Source organism: Heptranchias perlo, chromosome 4, assembly GCF_035084215.1.
Source record: "Heptranchias perlo isolate sHepPer1 chromosome 4, sHepPer1.hap1, whole genome shotgun sequence".
NCBI lineage: Eukaryota > Metazoa > Chordata > Chondrichthyes > Hexanchiformes > Hexanchidae > Heptranchias > Heptranchias perlo.
The window spans coordinates 21,271,298-21,293,711 of NC_090328.1; the positions used below are offsets into that span (position 1 = coordinate 21,271,298).

The window sequence follows — 22,414 nt, forward strand, 5'->3', positions numbered from 1 at the left end:
CACAGTGTTCAGTTCCATTCGCAACCCCTCAGATAATGACGCAGTCTGTGCCCACATGCAGCAAGACCTGGACAACATCCAGGCTTGGGCTGATAAGTGGGATGTAACATTCACACCCGACAAGTGCCAGGCAATGACCATAGCCAACAAGAGAGAGTCTAACCACCTCCCCCTGATATTCAACGGCATTACCATTGCCAAATTCCCCACCATCAACATCCTGATGGTGACCATTCACCAGGAACTTAACTGGACCAGCCACATAAATACTGTGGCTACAAGAGCAGGTCAGAGGCTGGGTATTCTCCGACGAGTGACTCACCTCCTGACTCCCCAAAGCCTTTCCACCATCTACAAGGCACAAGTCAGGAGTGTGATGGAATACTCTCCACTTGCCTGGATGAGTGCAGCTCCAATAACACTCAAGAAGTTCGACACTATCCAGGACAAAGCAGCCCGCTTGATTGGCACCCCATCCACCACCCTAAACATTCACTCCCTTCACCACCGGTGCACCGTGGCTGCAGTGTGTACCATCTACAGGATGCACTGCAGCAACTCGCCATGGCTTCTTCGATAGCACCTCCCAAACCCGCAACCTCTACCACCTAGAAGGACATGGGTAGCAGCCACATGGGAACAACACCACCTGCACGTTCCCCTCCAAGTCAGACACCAACCCGACTTGGAAATATATCGCCGTTCCTTCATCATTGCTGATTCAATATGCTGGAGCTCCCTACCTAACAGCACTGTGGGAGAACCTTCACCACACAGACTGCAGCGGTTCAAGAAGGCGGCTCACCACCACCTTCTCAAGGCCAATTAGGGATGGACAATAAATGCTGGCCTTGCCATCGATGCCCACATCCCATGAACGAATTTTTAAAAAAAATTCCTCTCTCTCAAGCTTATCCCATCCAATATTTCACATTCCTCCTCCTTAACTACAATCTCTGCATCATTCCCCTCTTTTGTGAAGACAAATGCAAAGTATTCATGAAGAACCATACCAACATCTTCCGCCTCCACACATTGGTTACCTTTTTGGTCTCTAATAGGCCCTACTCTTTCCTTAGTTATCCCCATGCTTTTTATGTATTTATAAAACATTTTTGGGTTTTCTTTCATTTTACTTGCCAGTATCTTGCCCTCTCTTTGCTTTCGGTGTTGAGGTCGAAGATCAGCCATGATCTTATTGAATGGCGGAGCAGGCTCGAGGGGCCGTATGGCCTACTCCTGCTCCTACTTCTTACATTCTTATGCTACAGTAGAACAGGCTGAGCAGCGTTAGCTTGAATTTTTCACTCCGTTGCATTCAAGGTCAGTGAGAAATTTTGGTTTGATCCTCTTGGAAGTGTTGCCTGTGGTTCTTCACCTCCCTCAGGAGGTTAAAGAAATTGTGAAGAATCCATGACAGTGTAGATTGTACATGCTCCGTTGGATTGATCTTAATTGTGATATTCTAGGTCACAGTCAGTGGAAATGTTCTGAACATGAAGTGTTGTATAATATGGTAAACAGGATTTCTATCAGAAATGATTTTGAGAGCCCCTGTCTTTAAAAAATAAATCAGAACGTGCTTTTTGAAGTCCAGTATTACATTTTATTTGTAAGTATTAATAACTGAAACAGAACGCTATTTTTCTCAGTAAGGGCATTTGCCTTAAAGTAAAGTGTTTTTAAAAAAAAAACCTTCACAATCTCCTGTTAAATGGACCACTCTTTAAATTGTTTTCTTCAGCTACGACAGCGAGGGTCGACTGACTAATGTTACATTTCCTACTGGTGTGGTCTCGAATCTCCATGGGGAGATGGAGAAGGCAATCACTGTGAACATTGAAACATCCAGCAGGGAGGATGATGTCACCATTACCACCAATCTTTCTTCAGTGGATGCCTTCTACACCCTTGTTCAAGGTACAGTATACGCTCAGCGCACTGCTAATCCCATTTCACCAAACATCATGCTCAGCCCCATAGTGTTTGCAGTTAGGGCTCTGAACCCCAAGACTCCTTAGGTCGGCATTTGTTTTTCATTGCTAAAAGGAAACGATCACTATTTGAGTAAGGAGGCGAGTTTTCGGTAACATGTCCTGAATTGAGACATAGGCTCTGTAATTTTGCAGGGGGTTTTCCTGATCTCTCTCTATAGCTTTGGCGGGGGATCGGCAGAACCCCCAGAGAAACAGCATAACCAGCTGAAAATGGTTGTCTACTCCTTTTCTCTGGGCTTCCATCGATCTTCTCCAAAGGATATTGTGGGAGATTGGCAGAACCTGTGTGAAATTTCCTGACCATGGGATATAAGCAGGAGCTCTTAAGTAACAAAAAAAAAGTATGACAGATGTTCACAAAATCAGGAAAGATGCCAGTTGGTTTAATATTTTATTTCTGATTCTTAAAACACATCTTCAGCCAGATGGAACAGTCTGTTTATTCAATCATTGTAGATAAGGTCTATGGATTGTTTGAGTGAGATTGCCAATTAGTGTTGAATTAGGGACAGTTTTGTGCCGTAGGCGTAAACCCACTGGGAACTGGATTGAGACTACCCAAATTAATTCACAGAGCATACTTACACCCAATAGACAGGAGGCTTTCATCCCAGCATTCAGGATTGAATGTGAACTCCAATCTTAGAAGTGCAATGCCAGTGTCTAACCCACTGCAGTTCCCTCGATTTGCCTTTTCCTTACTATCACATAGACCTCTATGAGTCACTTCCCATTAAGGATGAAAAGGCCAAGTTTCTCCAATTTTTTTTTTATAACTAAGTCTTTTGACAGTAGGATTCAGTCCTGTAACTCTTATCTGTACTACCTCCAGTGCTTGAATGTCGTCTTAGTGACCAGAATAGGATAACAACAACTTGCACTCATATAGCACCTTTAATGTAGCAAAACATCACCGAGAAGTTGGGAGGGTGGGGGGAGGTGGGGAGGGGAATCAAACACTGAGCAAGAGCAAAGAGGAGCTGGGGGAGATGACCAAAGGAATGGTCAAAGAACAAGTTCTGGGAACGTTTTTGAAGATGGGAAGAGATGTAGTAGATGCATAGATTTAGAAAGAGAATTACAGAGTACGACTGAAGTAAGCCAGATTCAAAAGCCTGGTCATTGTTTTAACTGGAATATAATTCTGGAAGTAATGGGATGGATCAAGGGAGTGGGGAAATTTGTGCACAAGGAGCAGGATTTTGAAATGAGTAAACTGGCAGACGGAGGAGGGAGTACAGGTGGATGAGGACAGGAGTGATCGCTTAGTGGAGGTTGCGGTTAGATAGGTTATTTGAAATGGATAGGTATGGTAGAGCTATAGAGGCCATGCCTATAAAATCTGTAGGCTAAGTTAGTTTAGATGCCAGAAAGTATTTCTTTTTATAGAGAGCCTTCACCCTCTGAAACAAACTGCAGAGACATGTGATGAGTATGGACCTGCTACAGTCCTTCAAAATGGAACTCAACAAGTTCCTAAGAGAAGCTGGTTATATGGAGTAAGGTGCTAGTTAGTTGAAATTGTGATGAGCCACAGACAACTGCATTCTCCTGGACCTTGCTTGATTGGCTTATGTAATCAGAGAAAAAATTCCCAGAACTTTCCCTGAATTGGGCACAGCTTTTTTTTTTGTTTCTTTTGCCTCTTCCAGGAGACAGCATTGCTATGGGATAACGCGAATGGTATGTGAGGTTGTACTGTTGACTGGATGAGGCAGGTTCACGAGGTCTGGTGGCCTTTTCTCACCCTTTTTAATGCAGGAGCAGGAGTTCTGGTTGAGTTAGATCGTGTGTAGGTGAGAGCAGGGGGAACCACCAAGCAGAGCATTGAACAAGTTAAGCCTAGAGGTGACAATGGTCTGGAAGACAGTCTCAGTGGCAGTGTTGGGGTGGGGGGAGGGAGGGTTGATGGAGGTAGGTGATATGGAGGTGAAAGTAAAAAGTCTTAATGGTGGACTGGATGTGGGGTTTGGAAGTTCTGTTCAGAGTCAAGAAGGACACCGAGGTAGTGTGTGGTCAGATTCAGCTGGGCAAAATGTTCGAGGTCAATAATAACAACAACTTTGATTTATATAGCGCCTTTAACATTGTAAAATGTCCCAAGGCACTTCATAAGGGCGATTATCAAACAAAATTTGACACTGAGCCACATAAGGAGATATTAGGACAGGTGACCAAAAGCTTGATCAAAGAGAGAGGTTTTAAGGAGCGTCTTAAAGGAGGAGAGGCAGAGAGGTTTAGGGAGCGAATTCCAGAGCTTAGGGCCTAAGCAGCTGAAGGCACGGCCAGCAATGTTGGAGCGATTAAAATCGGGGATGTGCAAGAGGCCAGAATTGGAGGAGCGCAGAGATCTCGGAGGGTTGTAGGGCTGGAGGAGGTTACAGAGATAGGGAGGGGCGAGGCCATGGAGTGATTTGAAAACAAGGATGAGAATTTTAAAATCAAAGCGTTCCTGGACTGGCAGCCAATGTAGGTCAGCGAGCACAGGGGTGATGGGAGAATGGGACTTGGTGCAAGTTAGCATACGGGCAGCAGAGTTTTGGACGTGCTCAAGTTTATGGAGGGTGGAAGATGGGAGGCCAGCCAGGAGAGCATTGGAATAGTCCAGTCTAGATATAACAAAGGCATGGATGAGGGTTTCAGCAGCAGATAAGCTGAGACGGGGCAGAGACAGACAATGTCATGGAGGTGGAAGTAGGCGGTCTTGGTGATGGAGCGGATATGTGGTTGGAAGCTCCTTTCAAGGTCAAATAGGACGCTGATGTTGCAAACGGTCTGGTTCAGACTCAGACAGTGCCCAGGGAGAGGGATGGAGTCGGTGACTGGGGAATGGAGTTTGCAGCAGGGACCAAAGACAATGGCTTCGGTCTTCCCAATATTTAGTTGGAATAAACTGATAAGGATAAGAGATGTCCTTCTTTAATTAATGTGCGAAGAACTGTTTTTTATCATTCCATTCCTGGTTCAGTTTAGGAGCTGCTCAAAGGAAACGGCAGCGTTATTCCATAGTTTATTAATATTATCAGGCTATGGGTAGTATCATTGATATATCTAACCTGCTAGCACCAAGGACTTAGATCATATAACGCTGCCCCAGCTGTACTGATTGCGTTGTATAGGTTGCATACAATTGGGCAATCCAGCTCTGTCTAAGACTCAAAGTATGCCCACATATGTGTGGGCATGAAGGAAACCAACATCGGCAATCACATATACACCTACCTAAAATGAATTGTCTATCAACCTAGGAAATAGTGATAGGTTGCTAAAAATGCTGGGATAATCCAATGTGGGCATGCATTGAATTAAGGTCTTGTATCTGCTCCTGATTGCCCATGTGATCCAGCTTCAAGTCAACCCGCTTCTCTATTAACCAAAGAGCATCTATGGAAAGCCATATGGTTCCCAAGAACTTCCCACCCTCTCACTTATGTTACCAGCAGAGCATTGAAGGAATAAGTAACTGAGGGTAATGGGGAAATTGAGTAGAGTAAAGTGCTGCTGAGCATATCCTAAGTTAGTAAAGTACAAACCCTGGAGCTTAGGAGTTAAAATTGAAATCCCTGTACATACAATTTAACAAAGTCATTAACCTATCTAAAATGAATCAACAACTTTGTTAAAATATCACACACAGGAATTTGATGCTAGCATATTAACCAGTGTTAATAGAGCCCAGTGGAATTTCAACCCCCGAGTTCTTCTTCAGGTTAGAGTGAAGTTCATTCAACAAGCAGCTCTGTACCAATCCTCCTGACACCTCAGCCTTCTTTTGAATGTCAGTCAAGCAGGAATATTGTGATTAAGCAATTGTTATAATGCTAAGGCGATCTATCAAACTCTGCATCAGTCACAGCAGCTCAACCATAGAGAAATCCTTTCGAAACAGAAAGTAAATATGAGAGGTTCAAGCATAGCTGTGCATTGTCTCGCTCTCTCTCTTTCTTTCTCTCTCTCTCTCTCTCTCTCACTCCAGTTGTTTCGTCACTGGTTAGGTGGGAATGGGAAAACAAAGTCTACATTGGTGGAAGGATTAAGAAAATCACAGAAGATATGCATCAAAAAAAATCTTTTGACTATGCTGCAGCTTTCATATTAGTGTAATTATGGTGTGTTCAGCAGCTACAGAGTGAGGTACTTTTAAACTGTGTCCTGGATTGTATGCCCAACCAGTTTTCTATGCATCTTGTTTTGTAAGGTCATTTCAATTTTTTTTCTCCCTGTTATTTTGTTTCTGAAGATTGGGTCTTCATTATATTGAAACTGATGAGGAGTAGTAAAGGGCCATTGAAATTCCAGTTAGACTTACAAATGTGTATCTGTAAGGAAATAGCCATTGCATTTCTAAAGTAATTGTAGTGGATTCACTTGATGGAATGAAAGAGAATGAGCCAGACTTGGACCGAATACATTGTAGTGTTGTTTTGCATTGAGGCACCAAAATATATGTAAGGATAGAAATTACTGTTGTGCATTGTTATCATATAAATGTTTAATGTACTTGTACCCAATTCCTCTAACAGACGCATTAAGCATTCACACGATAACATAACAAAAAGTAATTTTCAGGCTGAATTCTTTAAAAATTGTGATGGTTTAAAATAATTGACTGAATGAAAATTTAGATCTGTGGCTGGGGCACTACAGGCTTATTAAATCTGCAGCTCTATTACTATATTAATATTAATGTTTATATATCCATGTACATTTTGATTAATATTAATTTTCCATTGTATTTTAGATCAATTGAGAAACAGTTACCAGGTTGGTTATGATAGTTCCCTCCGGGTGATGTATGCCAACGGCATGGATACCAGCTTCCAGACAGAGCCCCATATCCTGGCTGGCACAGTGAACCCAATAATAGCCAGGCGCAACATAACGCTCCCTGTGGAAAACAGTCTGAACCTGGTGGAATGGCGATTCAGAAAGGAACAAGCCAGAGGAAAGATCAGTGTCTTCGGGCGTAAACTGAGGGTAAACAGCCTGCTGTTAATAAATCTTGTGCTGTTGCGGTGGTTTTTAGAAATCAATTGGATGCTAGCAACCGAAAAGTCTTAGTATTGTAAACTCATTGAATCATTGAAATATTGTAGGGTGGATTTTCCTGTTCCTGTGCCTGGGGCTACTGGATGGCTTGGGCCCAGGAAAGACAGGAAAAATTGAGCAGGGAGGAACATAGCCCCGAACAAAATCCTGCCCAATTTTCTATCCATTAATTTAATTGACCAAAAAATAGGGAGGGCTCCCTGCTCCCTTACAAATGTGTGCTCCCCTGCCCCCCCCCACCCCCAATCTTGATTTCCCTATATTCATTGCGCCCAGGTGATCCAATTGGGGTAGAATATATCTTTGTACAAACTGCAGTGTAGACAACTCCTGATCTCTAACCAGCGAGCCCTGCTAGAATTACATGTGTGTGACTTTCGGGTGAGAACAGGATCTGACTTAGCTGTGACACTCGCTGTCTAAGTTGACACATAAATAATGGCTATTTGAGAGAGGAATCAGTGAGCAAACAGAACCTCATCAAGGATTCAATGCTTTCAGGAGGAAATAAGTTAGCAGTAAAAGATCTGCTTACTATAAACACTGAAAATAAATAAGATGACATTATGATTGGCAGATCCTGTTTTTGTGTAAGTGGCTAAATATTTGTTGGTTTGAGTTTTATGCCATTTATGAACCTATACATATTGCATTTTAATCAACCACCCTTTACATGCTTGTGGAATCCCTCATACATATCTTAACCTTGTCTTGAAGTTCAAGGCAATGCCTATTTTTGACAATGAAAAATGCATTGTTAAGCAACGCCTGTATTAGTCGTAATAAAAGGCACCGCCCACGAAGTACATTTTGATCTAAGTGTTATAGTGGGAGCGTCACACACTGACATCAGCCTCAAGTTAAAACGAGCTTGTCATCAATCAACATCAACCCCTCATCATAGGAGGATTGTGACTGACTGACATCAGCCCCTCCCCTCCCCCCCTCACCCCCGCTCATTGTAGTTACATTATCACTAATCAACATCTCTCCTCCATTATAATGACATTCTAAGTCATTGGCATGAGTTTGATTGACCAACATCATTCTCCATTTTAGTGGGCTATTCACTGACATCACATTGACATTATGGTGGAATTGTCTTTTATTTTATTTCAAAATATACTTTATTTCATAAAATTTAAAGATACCACAATTCCAAGGCGATACAATTCAAAAACAATACAACAAAACAGTACACAGATTCCAGTATTACAGTTTAAACACAGTGCATATCTTCCAATACATTCTGTACAATACAAAGTGGAGTAGCCTTACACAGTGGCCTCTCCCCATAGAGCATTTGCCAGGCTTCACCTCGCTTCAGTGCGTCCTGCAGCACATACTCCTGGACCTTAGAGTATGACAGTCGGCAACACTCGGACATGGACAGCTTTCTCAGCTGGAAGACCAGCAAGTTTCGGGCAGACCAAAGGGTCTCCTTTACCGAGTTGATAGTCTTCCAGCCGCAGTTGATATCTGTCTCGGTGTGCGTCCCGGGGAACAGACCATAGAACACAGCGTCCTGTGTTATCGAACTTTTGGGGATGAACCAGGACAGATACCAACGCATCTCTCTCCACACCTTCTGTGCGAAGGGGCAGTCCATCAGGAGGTGGACGATGGCCTCCTCCCCGCCACAGCCTCGAAGGCAGCTCGTGGTGGCGCTGAGATTCCGTGCGTGTTGGAAGGACCGCACTGGGAGGGCCCTTCTCACCACCATCCAGGCTACATCCTGGTGTCTGTTGGACAGTTCTGGCGACAAGATGTTTTGCCAAATGGCATCGACCATCTGATCGGGGAAGAAACCGATCGGATCCACCCTCTCCTTTCCCTGCAGGACTCTCAGAATATTCCGTGTTGACCACTGCCTTGTGGAATTATCATTGACCAATTCCACCCCCCCCCCCCCCACCTCGCCCTTCCTCCCCATTAATTCAGATTGTCACTAACTGACTTTACTCTGTGCACTAGAGCATCATTGGGCCATAATTTTGCTGTGGCAGGGCATCTAAGGGCGTCTGCCGTTAGTTAGACTTGCCTTTGCCGTTTAGATTTTTAAATTGTTTGTGTGGAAAGTTGCTGAAAGTGCGAGCTGATAATGTCGCAGCGAGGGGATCAGAGCATCAGGGACCTGAGTGAACAGGACAAGCAACTGGGTATCTCCTTAAACAATCAGATTGAAGAATTGAGAAATAAACAGCACAAGGACTGAGAAGGACATTTTTTAAATCTCCAACAACAATTAAAACCTTAAGAAATGAGACTCCACACTGACAATAGTTAATTTTCGGTGCCAGAGAGGTTAATTGGCAGTAATTAACACTTAGCGCGTCATTAAAAGGGTACTTAGACAGGCATGAACAAAATTAACATCGTGTGGCAAGTTTAGTTCAAATCTACCGCGCAAATACAGCAACTTCATGCCGTTCAATGCATTTCAATGGAAAGGCAGACAGCGAGATGCCGTTTTCACAAAGCTAACGGCTGAGTGGCGCAACTCAGACAGCAACTTTTGGATATCCGGGTTTAACCGCACATCTGCCCCTTGCCTGAGTTGCTGTACCATTTGTGCATAAATAACGATGAGCATCATTAGCCTCACCGTTATTTTGACAGCAAAATCTGGGCCATTATTTTTTGCGAATTATAGTGGGTAATGGATCAAGCCTGCTTCATTTTCTAAAATCAACAAGCCACTCATAGATATTAATGGAGTGCAGATAGGCTGGTGCCTTGGGAAGATTTTAAAGTGGACCATCTCAGATGTTTTGCTCATAATGGCAAGTAAACTTGCAGCAGTTTAATGTGGAATGGGTTTGAACAGAAGCCAAGCTGTCCTTCAACATAATGAAAGACAGTTAAACTCATTCTTCACTTACATCAAAAAGTCTGTCAACTAATTTGCACTGAGGAAGAATCAATCACTCTGAACACTGTTTAGAAAACAGCTAGGTTGTCTGAAAAGCAATAAGTGGGTGGGAGCATGAACATTCCTAATTGATCTGTTCTGGGTTTTTTTTTAATGTTCAATATAAGGTGAACGGCAGGAACCTTCTCTCCATTGACTTCGATCGCACAACTCGGACAGAGAAGATCTATGACGATCACCGTAAATTTCAGCTCAGGATCCTCTACGATCAGTCGGGCCACCCCACTCTCTGGCTGCCGAGCAGCCGGCTAACAGCCGTCAACATCACTTACTCCTCTACAGGGCAAATCTCCGGCATTCAGCGAGGCCCGCTGGGTGAAAGAATAGAGTACGACGCGCAAGGGCGAATTGTGTCCCGCGTACTGACCGACGGGAAAACCTGGAGTTACACGTACCTCGACAAGGTGAGGGACAAGGAAGCACGTACCGTATGCAGAAGAGTTTGACGGCATGCCATTTCTCTTAAGTGCATCTGACACTAAATCAAACGAAGCGTGGTACGGTGTAGTTGTACATTATGCGGTTGAAACTAATAATCTTAAACTTCAGATTCACGTGTCCAAGTAGATTATGCCAAGCTTTGCTAAAGACTTGTAGGTCAAGGATGACTTAATTAAACAAATGCATCATCATTCAGAGCTGAGTGTTAATTTCCTTTGCCATGTAATTTGCATTTTAATTCCTAAGTATGCAATTAAATTCTGTTCTATTTTACAGTCCATGGTGCTGCTTCTCCACAGCCAACGCCAGTACATTTTTGAGTATGATTTACTGGACCGTTTGTCTGCAGTCACGATGCCCAGCGTCGCCCGTCACACCATGCAGACCATTCGCTCGATTGGTTATTACCGTAATATTTATAACCCCCCAGAGAGCAATGCCTCCATGATTGTGGACTATAGCGAGGAAGGACTGCTCCTGCAGACAGCTTATCTGGGAACAGGCCGACGCGTGCTATACAAGTACAGGCGAATGTCCAAGCTGTCCGAGCTCCTGTATGACAGCACTCGCGTCAGCTTCACCTACGACGAGACCGCCGGGGTTCTGAAGACGGTCAACCTGCAGAGCGAAGGCTTCATCTGCACCATCAGATACCGGCAAATTGGCCCACTCATCGACAGGCAGATCTTTCGTTTCAGCGAAGACGGGATGGTGAACGCCCGCTTTGATTACAGCTACGACAACAACTTCCGGGTGACCAGTATGCAAGCTGTGATCAATGAGACCCCCTTGCCCATTGACCTTTACCAGTTTGACGACATCTCGGGCAAAGTTGATCAGTTTGGGAAGTTTGGCGTGATCTACTATGACATTAACCAGATCATTTCAACAGCAGTGATGACATACACCAAACATTTCGATGCGCATGGACGAATCAAGGAGATTCAGTACGAAATATTCCGGTCATTGATGTACTGGATCACCATTCAGTATGACAACATGGGGCGAGTGACAAAGCGGGAGATGAAGATTGGTCCCTTTGCCAACACCACCAAATATGGCTATGAGTACGATGTTGATGGGCAGCTTCAAACGGTCTACTTGAATGAGAAAATCATGTGGCGATACAACTATGACTTGAATGGCAACTTGCATTTGCTAAACCCAGGTAGCAGTGCCCGACTGACCCCATTACGCTATGACCTGCGAGACCGAATCACTCGCTTAGGTGACGTCCAGTATAGATTGGACGAAGATGGCTTCCTGCATCAGCGAGGGGGTGACATTTTTGAATACAATTCCAAGGGCCTTCTGATCAGAGTTTACAGCAAAGTTGGTGGCTGGAACATACAGTACCGTTATGATGGCCTTGGACGACGTGTCTCTAGCAAAACCAGCATTGGTCAGCACCTGCAGTTCTTCTACGCTGACCTGAACTACCCAAACCGAATAACTCACGTCTACAATCACTCCAGCTCTGAGATCACTTCCCTCTATTATGACCTTCAGGGCCATCTCTTCGCCATGGAGATCAGCAGCGGGGAGGAGTTCTACATTGCATCTGACAATACTGGGACACCCCTCGCAGTATTCAGCAGCAATGGCCTGATGATTAAGCAGATTCAATACACTGCCTACGGTGAAATATACCTGGACTCCAACCCTGACTTTCAGCTTGTGATAGGGTTCCACAGCGGTCTGTACGATCCATTAACTAAGTTGATTCACTTTGGTGAAAGGGACTATGACATCCTGGCCGGCCGATGGACAACACCTGACATCACCGTTTGGATGAAAGTTGCCGATGACCCTGCACCATTCAACCTGTACATGTTCAGAAATAACAACCCAGTGAGCAAAGTCCAAAATGTCAAGGACTACATTACAGGTAAGAAAAGTCAACGAAGCCAACATCAACAACTTGCATTTATATAGCGGCTTTAACGTCGTAAAACGTCCCAAGGCGCTTCACAGGAGCGATTATCAAATTTGACACCTGAGCCACATAAGGAGATATTGGGACAGGTGACCAAAAGCTTGGTCAGAGATAGGTTTTAAGAAGCGTCGTAAAGGTAGTGTGAGAGGTTTAGAGAGGGAATTCCAGAGCTTAGGGCCTAGGCAACTGAAGGCACGGCTGCCAGTGGTGGAGCAAAGGAAATCAGGGATGCGCAAGAGACCAGAATTGGAGGAGCACAGAGAACTTGGAGGGTTGTAGGGCTGGAGGAGGTTACAGAGATAGGGAGGGGTGAGGCCTTGGAGAAATTTGAACACCAGGATGAGAATTTTAAAATCAAGGCGTTGCTGGACCGGGAGCCAGTGTAGGTCAGCGAGCACAGGGGTGATGGGTGAACGGGACTTGATGTGAGTTTGGATACAGGTAATTGAGCCCAGTAATTAGAATAAATGTGATGTAGAATAAATGTGCCAAATGCATGCATTTGTTTTGCAAGATTGTGAAGGGAGTTAACAAAATTATGCCAAGCCAATTGTTCAGTATGGCGAAGGGTTCAATTAAATTGGAGACAAGTTAAAAATGACTTGAGTGAGAAAGAAAGTCGCAGAGAATTTTTTTCACCCATAAGGCAATGGAGTTGTGAAATAAGTTTCATGGGGAGATCATAGAAGCAGATAATATAAATGGGTTAAGTAAAAGTTGTTTCCAGAGAGAGATGGGATTGCTCAATATGCTGAGGAGGTGGGTGGATTGGGTTGATGTATATTTTAAGGGCAGGTATCTCTTCCCTCATAAAAAGGATCAATTATCATTTACCAGACGGGGCAACAGCTCGGTAGAAAATTTGACACTAGAATTCTGAGAGGAAATAAAAGCATCTGTTGTTTATATCACGGCCTAAATTAAAAAGCAAACAAAGTTGCTGCTGCTGCTTACGGATATCTCAACTCAATTCCCTCCACCTTGCTCCTCAAACAGACTGCACAGTTTGGCGTGCACGTACCATTTGAAGGCAGCGCTGGCATCGTTCCATTTGTTTGCACACGATCAAATTGTACTCATTTTGGAATTAGGCGTCCTCATTTCCATTTACAGATGAAACCTAATTTGAAAATGTGAAAAACAGCTCGGTATATTTTAAATGGGTTTAGAATTTGTCTCGTTACTCCGCACATTTCCCAGCTGTTGACAGCCCTGTTTATATGACGTCATTGACTTTATTTTCTTCTTCTAATTTTTGTCCCTCCCCTGTCCTGAAGACACTGGGACCGGAAATCTTGCTTTAAGTGAGGCTGAAGATCCGTGAGTTAGGCCAGGACCTGGAATAGGTTGGGTCTTTGCTTTCCTCAGCAGTGGGGCTTCGAACATGGTCCTCCATTGACAGAGTGGGGTGTGACCTGGGGAGGAGCTGGTGGTCTAGGCCTGGGCCCTCAAAGATATTAAAAATGTAGGCATCTTCAGCTCCCAGCACACTGGCGGCATCTTTCACGAGGTGGGGGGGAGGGGCGGGGGGGGGTTAGGACTTCCCCTCCCCATGATGTGGGCACACCAAACAGGATTCCCAGCCCAAGATGTGCCTGCCACTGGTATTATAATGAATTGACCTCCCCCTGTTTCTGCATATTCTTTGGGTCAGCGATGGATCCAACTAGCAGACCAAACCCGGCGCTTACACACAAATCAAAGGCCTGCAGATGATCAGGGTTGCTGACTCACGAAGGAGTACAGTTCTAAGGTGCCACTTAACCCCAGCGTCCATGCTTTACATGTGAGCCATACTATGAATGTTGGCCACGCTATCCGATCATAGGCGAGCCCATTTCTGATGTCCACAGACACATTTTCCAGCAGGCGCCATTGCATAATCCTGACTGATTGAAGTGGGCACCTTGACTGGTTTTTGTTTCCTATCCCGAGGATGCGGAAGCTAATTTTAGCACCACCACTGGGCACCCTAGTTGAGATCAGCCAGCCCAGGGATCAGAACGTGGGACTTCCCGATTTTTATGACTCAGTTCAGCACTGGACCATACATCTGTCCTCTGACCCATTGAGAGAGATCCTGCACTAACTTCTTTAACTTTGGCTATTTTCACCAACATTGCATTTTACTTCTCTCTCTCACTTCTGATGTTTTATAATAATTGAAGGTACTGATTAGAAGAAGAAACTCTGTGCAGCGCTGATTTTCCTGGCATTATATATTGCTAGTGGCTTTACAGACATTAGATAGTGCAATGAAGCCATTTAATGTCATTCAAAGGTACTTCATGAACTTATCATAGAATCATAGAATGGTTACATCATGGAAGGAGGCCATTTGGCCCGTCGAGTCCGTGCTGGCTCTCTGCAAGAGCAATCCAGCTAGTCTCACTCCCCTGCCCTTTCCCCTTCACCCTGCAAATTTTTTCCATTCAAGTACTTATCAAATTCCCTTTTGAAAGCCACAATTGAATCTGCCTCCACCGCCCCCTCAGGCAGTGCATTCCAGATCTTAACTATTCGCTGTGTTTAAAAAAAAATTTCCTCATGTCGCCTTTGGTTCTTTTGCCAATCACCTTAAATCTATGTCCTCTGGTTCTTGATCCTTCCTCCAATGGGAACAGTTTCTCTCTATCTACTCTGTCTAGACCCTTCATGATTTTGAATACCTCTATCAAATCTCCTCCAACCTTCCCAGCTTCTCCAGTTTATCCACACAACTGAGGTCCTTCATCCCTGGAACCATTCAAGTAAATCTCTTCTGCACCCTCTCTAAGGCCTTCACATCCTTCCGAAAGTGTGGTGCCCAGAACTGGACACAATATTCCAGTTGTGACCAAACCAGTGTTTTATAAAGGTTCATCAAAACTTCCTTGCTTTTGTATTCTATGCATTTATTTATAAAGCCCAGAATCTTGTATGCTTTTTTAATGACTTTCTCAACCTGCCCTGCCACCTTCAAAGATTTGTGCACATATACCCCCAGATCTCTCTGTTCCAGCATCACTTTTAGAATTGTACCCTTTAGTTTATATTGCCTTTCCTCGTTCTTCCTATCAAAATGTATCACTTCGCACTTCTCTGCGTTAAATTTCATCTGCCATGTGCCCGCCCATTCCACCATCCTGTCTGTGTCCTCTTTAAGTCTGTCACTACCCTCCTCACTGTTCACTACACTTCCAAGTTTTGTGTCATCTGCAAATTTTGCAATTGTGCCCTGTACACCCCCAATGCCAAGTCATTAATATATATCAATAAAAGCAATGGTCCTAGTACTGACCCCTGGAGAACACCACTGTGTACCTCCCTCCAGTCCAAAAAACAATCGTTCACCACTACTCTCTATTTCCTGTCACTTAGCCAATTTCATATCCATGCTGCCACTGCCCCTATTATTCCATTGGCTTTGATGACAAGCCTATTTTGCAGCATTTCTCTCATCTTTCTCCCTATCTCTTTCGTCATCCGGGGAGCTCTGGCTTTAGTTGCCCTACTTTTCCCCCTCATGGGAATGGACCAGGACTGTACCAGAACCATCACTTCTTCAAAGGCCGCCTATTGTTCAATTACAGTCTTGCCTGCCAATCTTTGATTCCAATTTACACGGGTCAGATCCGTTCTCAACCCACTGAAATTAGCCCTCCTCCAATTGAGTATTTTTACTCTAGATTGCTCCTTGTCCTTTTCCATAACTAATCTAAACCTTATGTTACTCTGATTGCAGTCCCCTAAATGTTCCCCCACTGACACTTGTTCCACTTGGCCCACCTCATTCCCCAGAACCAGATCCAGCAATGCCTCGTTCTTTGTTGGGCCGGAAACGTACTGGTCAAGAAAGTTATCCTGAACACACTTCAAAAATCCCCCCCCCCCCCCTTTGCCCTTTATACTATAACTATCCCAGTCTATGCTGGATAGTTGAAGTCCCCCATTGTCACTACTCTATGGCTCTTGCACCTCTCTGTAATTTCCTTGAATATGAAAAAGGTCAAGATGACGCGAAAGCCCTGAAGTGCAGAGCCTCACTCTGCTGGAGCTTAACATCCTGACACATTCAGAGCGCCATGAATCGGCTGCGCTGACCCCCATGTCTGGTTCTGCCACCTGCACTCTTGTCAAGTGACAATCTGTGCGAGGAGTGGGGCCTCACAATTCCGGAGCTAAAATTCCACACTTCATCTCATCTCCCGTGGAATGGCCAGATATAGACATCTCCCAGGCAGCTTGCTGAAATCACATGAGCCTTATTTAATTTTAAAAATGCTGTGTACAATCAATTTACATTATCGCAAAGACCTGTCCTGTTATCGTTTTTTAGATTTTGAGAGATTTTTTTTGTTCCTCTGATGCGAGACAACAGTGAGTTCACAGCATGATTTGGAACTAGAGAGGTCAAAGGGAAGACTGAGATCAGAGCAAATTCAACGGCTGTACGCTGAGATTACAGTCTGTAGTTCTGGATTTGGCACAGTATTTGACCTTATTTGATTGATGTGCTGTATTATACATGAAAATCCAGCAAGCGAAAATGATCTTGTGCATAGAAAATTGTTAACCACAAATTGGGCATGATCTTCAGTGTTTATTAGAATGGTTACCAATAAAATCTGCACAGCACGATGATGTGATATCTCTGTCACATGGTGAGAACAAATTGAATGATTAGTGTTGATGACATTATACTCTTCTCTGGTGTTATGACAATACAAAACATAGTTTTAAATGTTTGTTAAAGTAGATTAGATATTTGAAAAACTGGCAATTGACCACCAACTTCTTTTTTATTTCCCTTTATTCGACCCTGTCTCAAAGTTAGTCGTCTGTGGTCGGCTATAGTTCCACAGGTGCCAGCTGTCCATCAACATTGTACTCCTAGTCATATTTAGTGGTGTTGCACGTATGCAGCCATTGCTTATTTGTGAGCTCAAATATTGAGTGCTGGAGGATTGTTCAAAGTGGGGAGAGGGGTGATACAGAACACCAAGATTGGGTGTGCAAATACACACACACACACACACACACACACACAAACACACAGAGTATCATGCACAAGTGACAGTCATTAGACAGCAATCAGGAGTAGGAACTGGTTGATGTGTTTTTTTTAACACACCCCCAGTTGAGACACAGCAAGACCAGTCGTCGTGTCTCTGCTGTTATCACATTGGCTGAGGTCAACGTGAACCTGGGACTTTTCCTGGACTGTGTGGCTCAGTACTGCAGCATACAGTGCCGATAGTTTTGTGTTTCATGTACGAGGACACCCAGATCCCTCTGTACCGCAGCATTTTGTAGTATTTCTCCATTTATATAATATTTTGCTTTTTTATTTTTCCTCCCAAAGTGGATGACTTCACATTTTCCCACATTATATTCCATCTGCCAAATTTTTGCCCATTCACTTAACCTGTCAATATCCCTTTGCAGACACTTTGTGTCCTCATCACAACTTGCTTTTCCACCTGTCTTTGTATCATCAGCAAATTTGGCCACAAGACACTTTGCTCCTTCATCCAAGTCATTGATATATATTGTAAATAGCTGAGGCCCCAGCACTGAGCCCTGCTAGTTAAAGATTGCCATTTTGAAAATGACCCTTTTATCCCGACTCTTTGTTTTCTGTTAGTTAGCCAATCCTCTATCCATGCCAGTGTATTACCCCCAACACCGTGAGCTCTTATCTTGTGCAGTAATCTTTTATGTGGCACCTTATCGAATGCATCCACCCTGCCCGTTACTTCCTCAAAGAACTCTAATAAATTTGTCAGACACGATTTCCCCTTCATAAAACCATGTTGACGCTCCTTGATTGTATTATGAGTCTCCAAATGTCCTGCTATTACTTCCTTAATAATGGATTCCAGCATTTTCTCACTGACAGATGTTAGGCTAACTGGTCTATAGTTACCTGCTTTCTGTCTCACTCCCTTCTTGAATAGGGGTGTCACGTTTGTGGTTTTCCAATCCCCTGGACCTTTCCAGAATCTAGTGAATTCTGGAAGATTACAACCAATGCATCCACTATCTCTGTAGCCACTTCCTTTAAGACCCTCGGATGCAAGCCATCAGATCCAGGGAATTTGTCAGCCTTTTGACCCATTAGTTTACCTAGTACTTTTTCTCGAGTGATAGTGATTGTTTTTAGTTCCTCCCTCCCCTTTGCCCCTTGATTTTCTACTATTATTGGTATATTATTAGTGTCTTCCACTGTGAAGACAGATACAAAATATCTGTTCAATTCCTCTGCCATTTCCTTGTTTTCCATTATTATTTCCCCAGTCTCATCTCTAAGGGACCAATGTTTACTTTAGCTACCCTCTTCCATTTTATATACTTGTAGAAGCTTTTACTGTCAGTTTTTATATTTCTTGCTGGTTTACTCTCATAACTTATTTTCTCCCTCTTTATTATTCTTTTAGTCATCCTTTGCTGGTTTTAAAAGTTTTCCCAATCTTCGGGCTTACCAGTAATCTTTGCCATGTTGCATGCTTTTTTTTTTAACCTGATACCATCCTTTACTTCCTTAGTTAGCCATGGTAGGTTCACCCTTTTTGTGGAGTCTTTCCTCCTCACAGGGATATATTTTTGATGCGAGTCATAAAATATCTTCTTAAATGTTTACCACTGCTTATCCACCATCATACCATCTAAGCTGTTTACCCAGTCCACTTTAGCCAATTCCGCCCTCATTCCTTTATAATTGCCCTTATTTAAGTTTAATGCAGTAGTTTCAGACCCAAGATTGGTTGGGGATTCTAGGAGTAGGGGGCACAGTCTAAAAATTAGAGCCAGACCTTTCAGGAGCGAGATTAGAAAACATTTCTACACACAAAGGGTTGTAGAAGTTTGGAACTCTCTTCCGCAAACTGCAATTGATACTAGCTCAATTGCTAAATTTAAATCTGAGATAGATAGCTTTTTGGCAACCAAAGGTATTAAGGGATATGGGCCAAAGGTGGGTATATGGAGTTCGATCACAGATCAGCCATGATCTTATCAAATGGCGGAGCAGGCACAAGGGGCTGAATGGCCTACTCCTGTTTCTATTTTCCTATAAGATCCTCGCTCTCAAACTGGATGTGAAATTCTATCATGTTATGATCACTGCTTCCTAAGGGATCCTTTGCTTTGAGATCATTAATTAATCCTGTTTCATTACCCATTACCAGATCCAAAATGGCCTGTTCCCTGGTTGGTTCCCCGAAGTATTGGTCTAAGAAACAGTCCCTAATACAATCTATGAACTCCTCCTCAGGGCTATTTTTGCCAATTTGATTTGTCCAATCTGTGTGAAAGTTAAAATCACCCATGGTTATTGTATTACCTTTTTTACAAGCCCCTTTATTTCCTGATTAATATTTTGCACTACAGTGTAGCTACTGTCAGGGGGCCTATATACTACTCCCACCAGTGATTTCTTTCCCTTGCTATTTCTTACCTCGACCCAAATTAATTTGACATCTTGATCTTCTGAGCCAAAATCATTTCTCACTATTATACCAAAATCATCTTTCACTAACAGAGCTACCCCACCACCTTTACCTTTTTTCCTATCCTTCCGAAATGTTAAATAACCCTGAATATTTAGCTCCCAACCTTGGTCACCTTGCAACCACATCTCTGTAATGGCCACGAGATCATACCCATTTGTTTCTATTTGTGCCGTCAATTCATCTATCTTATTACGAATGCTGCGCACATTCAGATAAAGAACCTTTAATTTTGTCTTTTTCCATTCTTTCCTACCCCGGCCCCATTTGCTATTACACTCCTTTGATTGTACGCTCTATCCCTTGCTGACACACTCTGTTTATCATTACCCCCATCACTTTCCTTTACTACTTTCTTGTCTTTTCTCTTTATCAATCTAAACTTCGCCCCCTGAGCCCTCCCGCCCTCTATTTAATGTAAAGCCTTCTCTACCGCCCTAGTTATTCAGTTTGCCAGAACACTGGTCCCAGCCTGGTTCAGCTGAAGCCCGTCCCAACGGAACAGCTCCCTCTTTCCCCAGTACTGGTGCCAGTGCCCCATGAATCGAAACCCACTTCTCCCACACCACTCTTTGAGCCACGCATTCATCTCTCTGATCTGATTTACTCTGTGCCAATTTGCTCATGGCTCAGGTAATAATCCGGAGATTATCACCTTTGTGGTTCTGCTTTTTAATTTAGTCCCTAGCTGCTCAACTCCCTCAGCAGAACCTCTTTCTTATCCTACCTGTGTCGTTGGTACCTACGTGGACCATGACAACTGGATCCTCCCCCTCCCACTCCAAGTTTCTCTCCAGCCCTGAGGAGATGTCCTTAACCCTGGCACCGGGTAGGCAACACAGCCTTCGGGACTCTCGCTCTTAGCTGCAGAGAACAGTATCTATCCCTCTAACTATACTGTCGCCTACTACAACCACATTCCTTTTTACTCCCCCCACTTGAATGGCCCCCTGAGCCATGGCCAGTTTGCTCATCCTCCCTGCAGTCCCTGCACTCTTCCACAAGGGCTGCAAGAACCTCGTATCTATTGGACAAGTGCAGAGGCTGAGGCTCCTGCAGTGCTACCTCCCGGATCCCCGTACCTGCCTCACTCGCAGTCACACCCTCCTGTCCCTGACCACATTCGACAGTATTTAGTCTAAGGGACGTGACTGCCTCCTGGATCAAAGTGTCCAGGTAACTTTCTCCCTCCCTGATGCCTCGCAATGTCTGCAGCTCGGACTCCAGCCCCTCAACTCGGAGCCAAAGTTCCTCGAGCTGCAGACACTTTGCGCAGGTGTAGTCGCCCTGGACAAAACTGTCCAGTAGCTCCCACATATTGCAGCTGCAACACATCTCCTGCCCTGTCATAATTATTTTATTTATTTAATTGATTACTACAATGCCAATCAAATTATTTTTAGGTTGAACCAAGTACTGGCCTTGTTTAATTTATTAAATTAAGTTTAGTTTTTTTTTAAATTTAGTTTTATGCTATAAGTTACTTAGCCCACACTCCTAAGAAAAAAGAAAACAGAAGAGATACTCACCACCAACCACCGACCTGCCTTACCTGTGACGTCGCCCTTCAGTTTGGTTTTGTTGTTGCTGTGACCCACTCTCGGTACGCTCCTCTCTGCTGTCTAAACAAATGCACCTCACCCCTTCCTGCACCGAATCCCCTCACTCACCAAATTCCCAAATTATAGACTCTGTCGAAACCAGATTCTGTCGATAGCTGCTACTCCGTGCTCCCTCACTCTTTCCCTGTAGGGCAACACCTCACTCTTTCCCTGTAGGGCAACACCTCACTTACCTAAGTCCAGAGAGCTCCAGCACATGTTGGTAGGAGCTAAGACTTCGGGACCCCCCCCCCCCCCCTGCCAAGTGTGCACAGAGGTACTGCTGGACCCACACAACTTTCTGCTATTTGTCCAGCCAAGACCATGATACCCATTGAAGCATCGACTGGCAGAGTTCTCTGGAGCTAAATCCCAGCCCTCTATTACAGGGCTACCTTCTCCAGGTTCCATTAGCGAGCCGGGCTGTCTGATCAATCATCAACAGTGCCCTGGAGATGTGCGAGCCTGTCTGGCTCAGGTATTAGATTATCAAGTTTTCCACATTGGGTTGACTCAGGTCCAGTTTTTTATGGCCAGGCGTGTCATCTTGCAGCCACCCCAACCAGTTGACGGAAAGGCTGCAGCCACACTAACCTCTCGCTGAGCACCCGAGAATATGCCTTTTAATTTATTCATAAGAAAAACCTCAGTAAGTGCCGTGCATCGAGGCAAGGTAATTTTTCAATAGTTTATTGACTGCATTAAAGCACTTATTGATGTTTCACTTACAGTGGTGGATTTTTGTAAACCATGGATCAGTACAAGGTCCAAAAGCAATGATGCAAATATTGACTGCAGTTTGTTACACTGTAAAAATGTATTAAAAAATAATCATATCCCTACATTTGGCTGAAGTGCTCTCAAGTAGGGAAGAGTAATTGGTCAGAGGTCTTGCTCCAGACTGCAGGAAGTGTGTGTGTGTGTGTGTGTGGACGCCAAGTGAGGATAGGATCGGGCTGAGCTGTGAT

The 22,414-nt window shown here is 44.0% G+C and overlaps 1 protein-coding gene across 9 annotated transcripts in view; it reads left to right on the forward strand.

The window, feature by feature from the left end:
- LOC137320757 (teneurin-3) overlaps positions 1 to 22,414 on the forward strand; it is a 736,578-nt gene that overhangs the window by 708,817 nt on the left and 5,347 nt on the right. For all 9 annotated transcript variants that reach the window (XM_067982528.1, XM_067982531.1, XM_067982534.1 and 6 more), the window contains 4 exons: positions 1,745 to 1,920; positions 6,739 to 6,974; positions 10,086 to 10,382; positions 10,696 to 12,307. In XM_067982528.1, the coding sequence (XP_067838629.1) occupies positions 1,745 to 1,920; positions 6,739 to 6,974; positions 10,086 to 10,382; positions 10,696 to 12,307 (2,321 nt within the window). The remainder of the gene's footprint in view (positions 1 to 1,744; positions 1,921 to 6,738; positions 6,975 to 10,085; positions 10,383 to 10,695; positions 12,308 to 22,414) is intronic.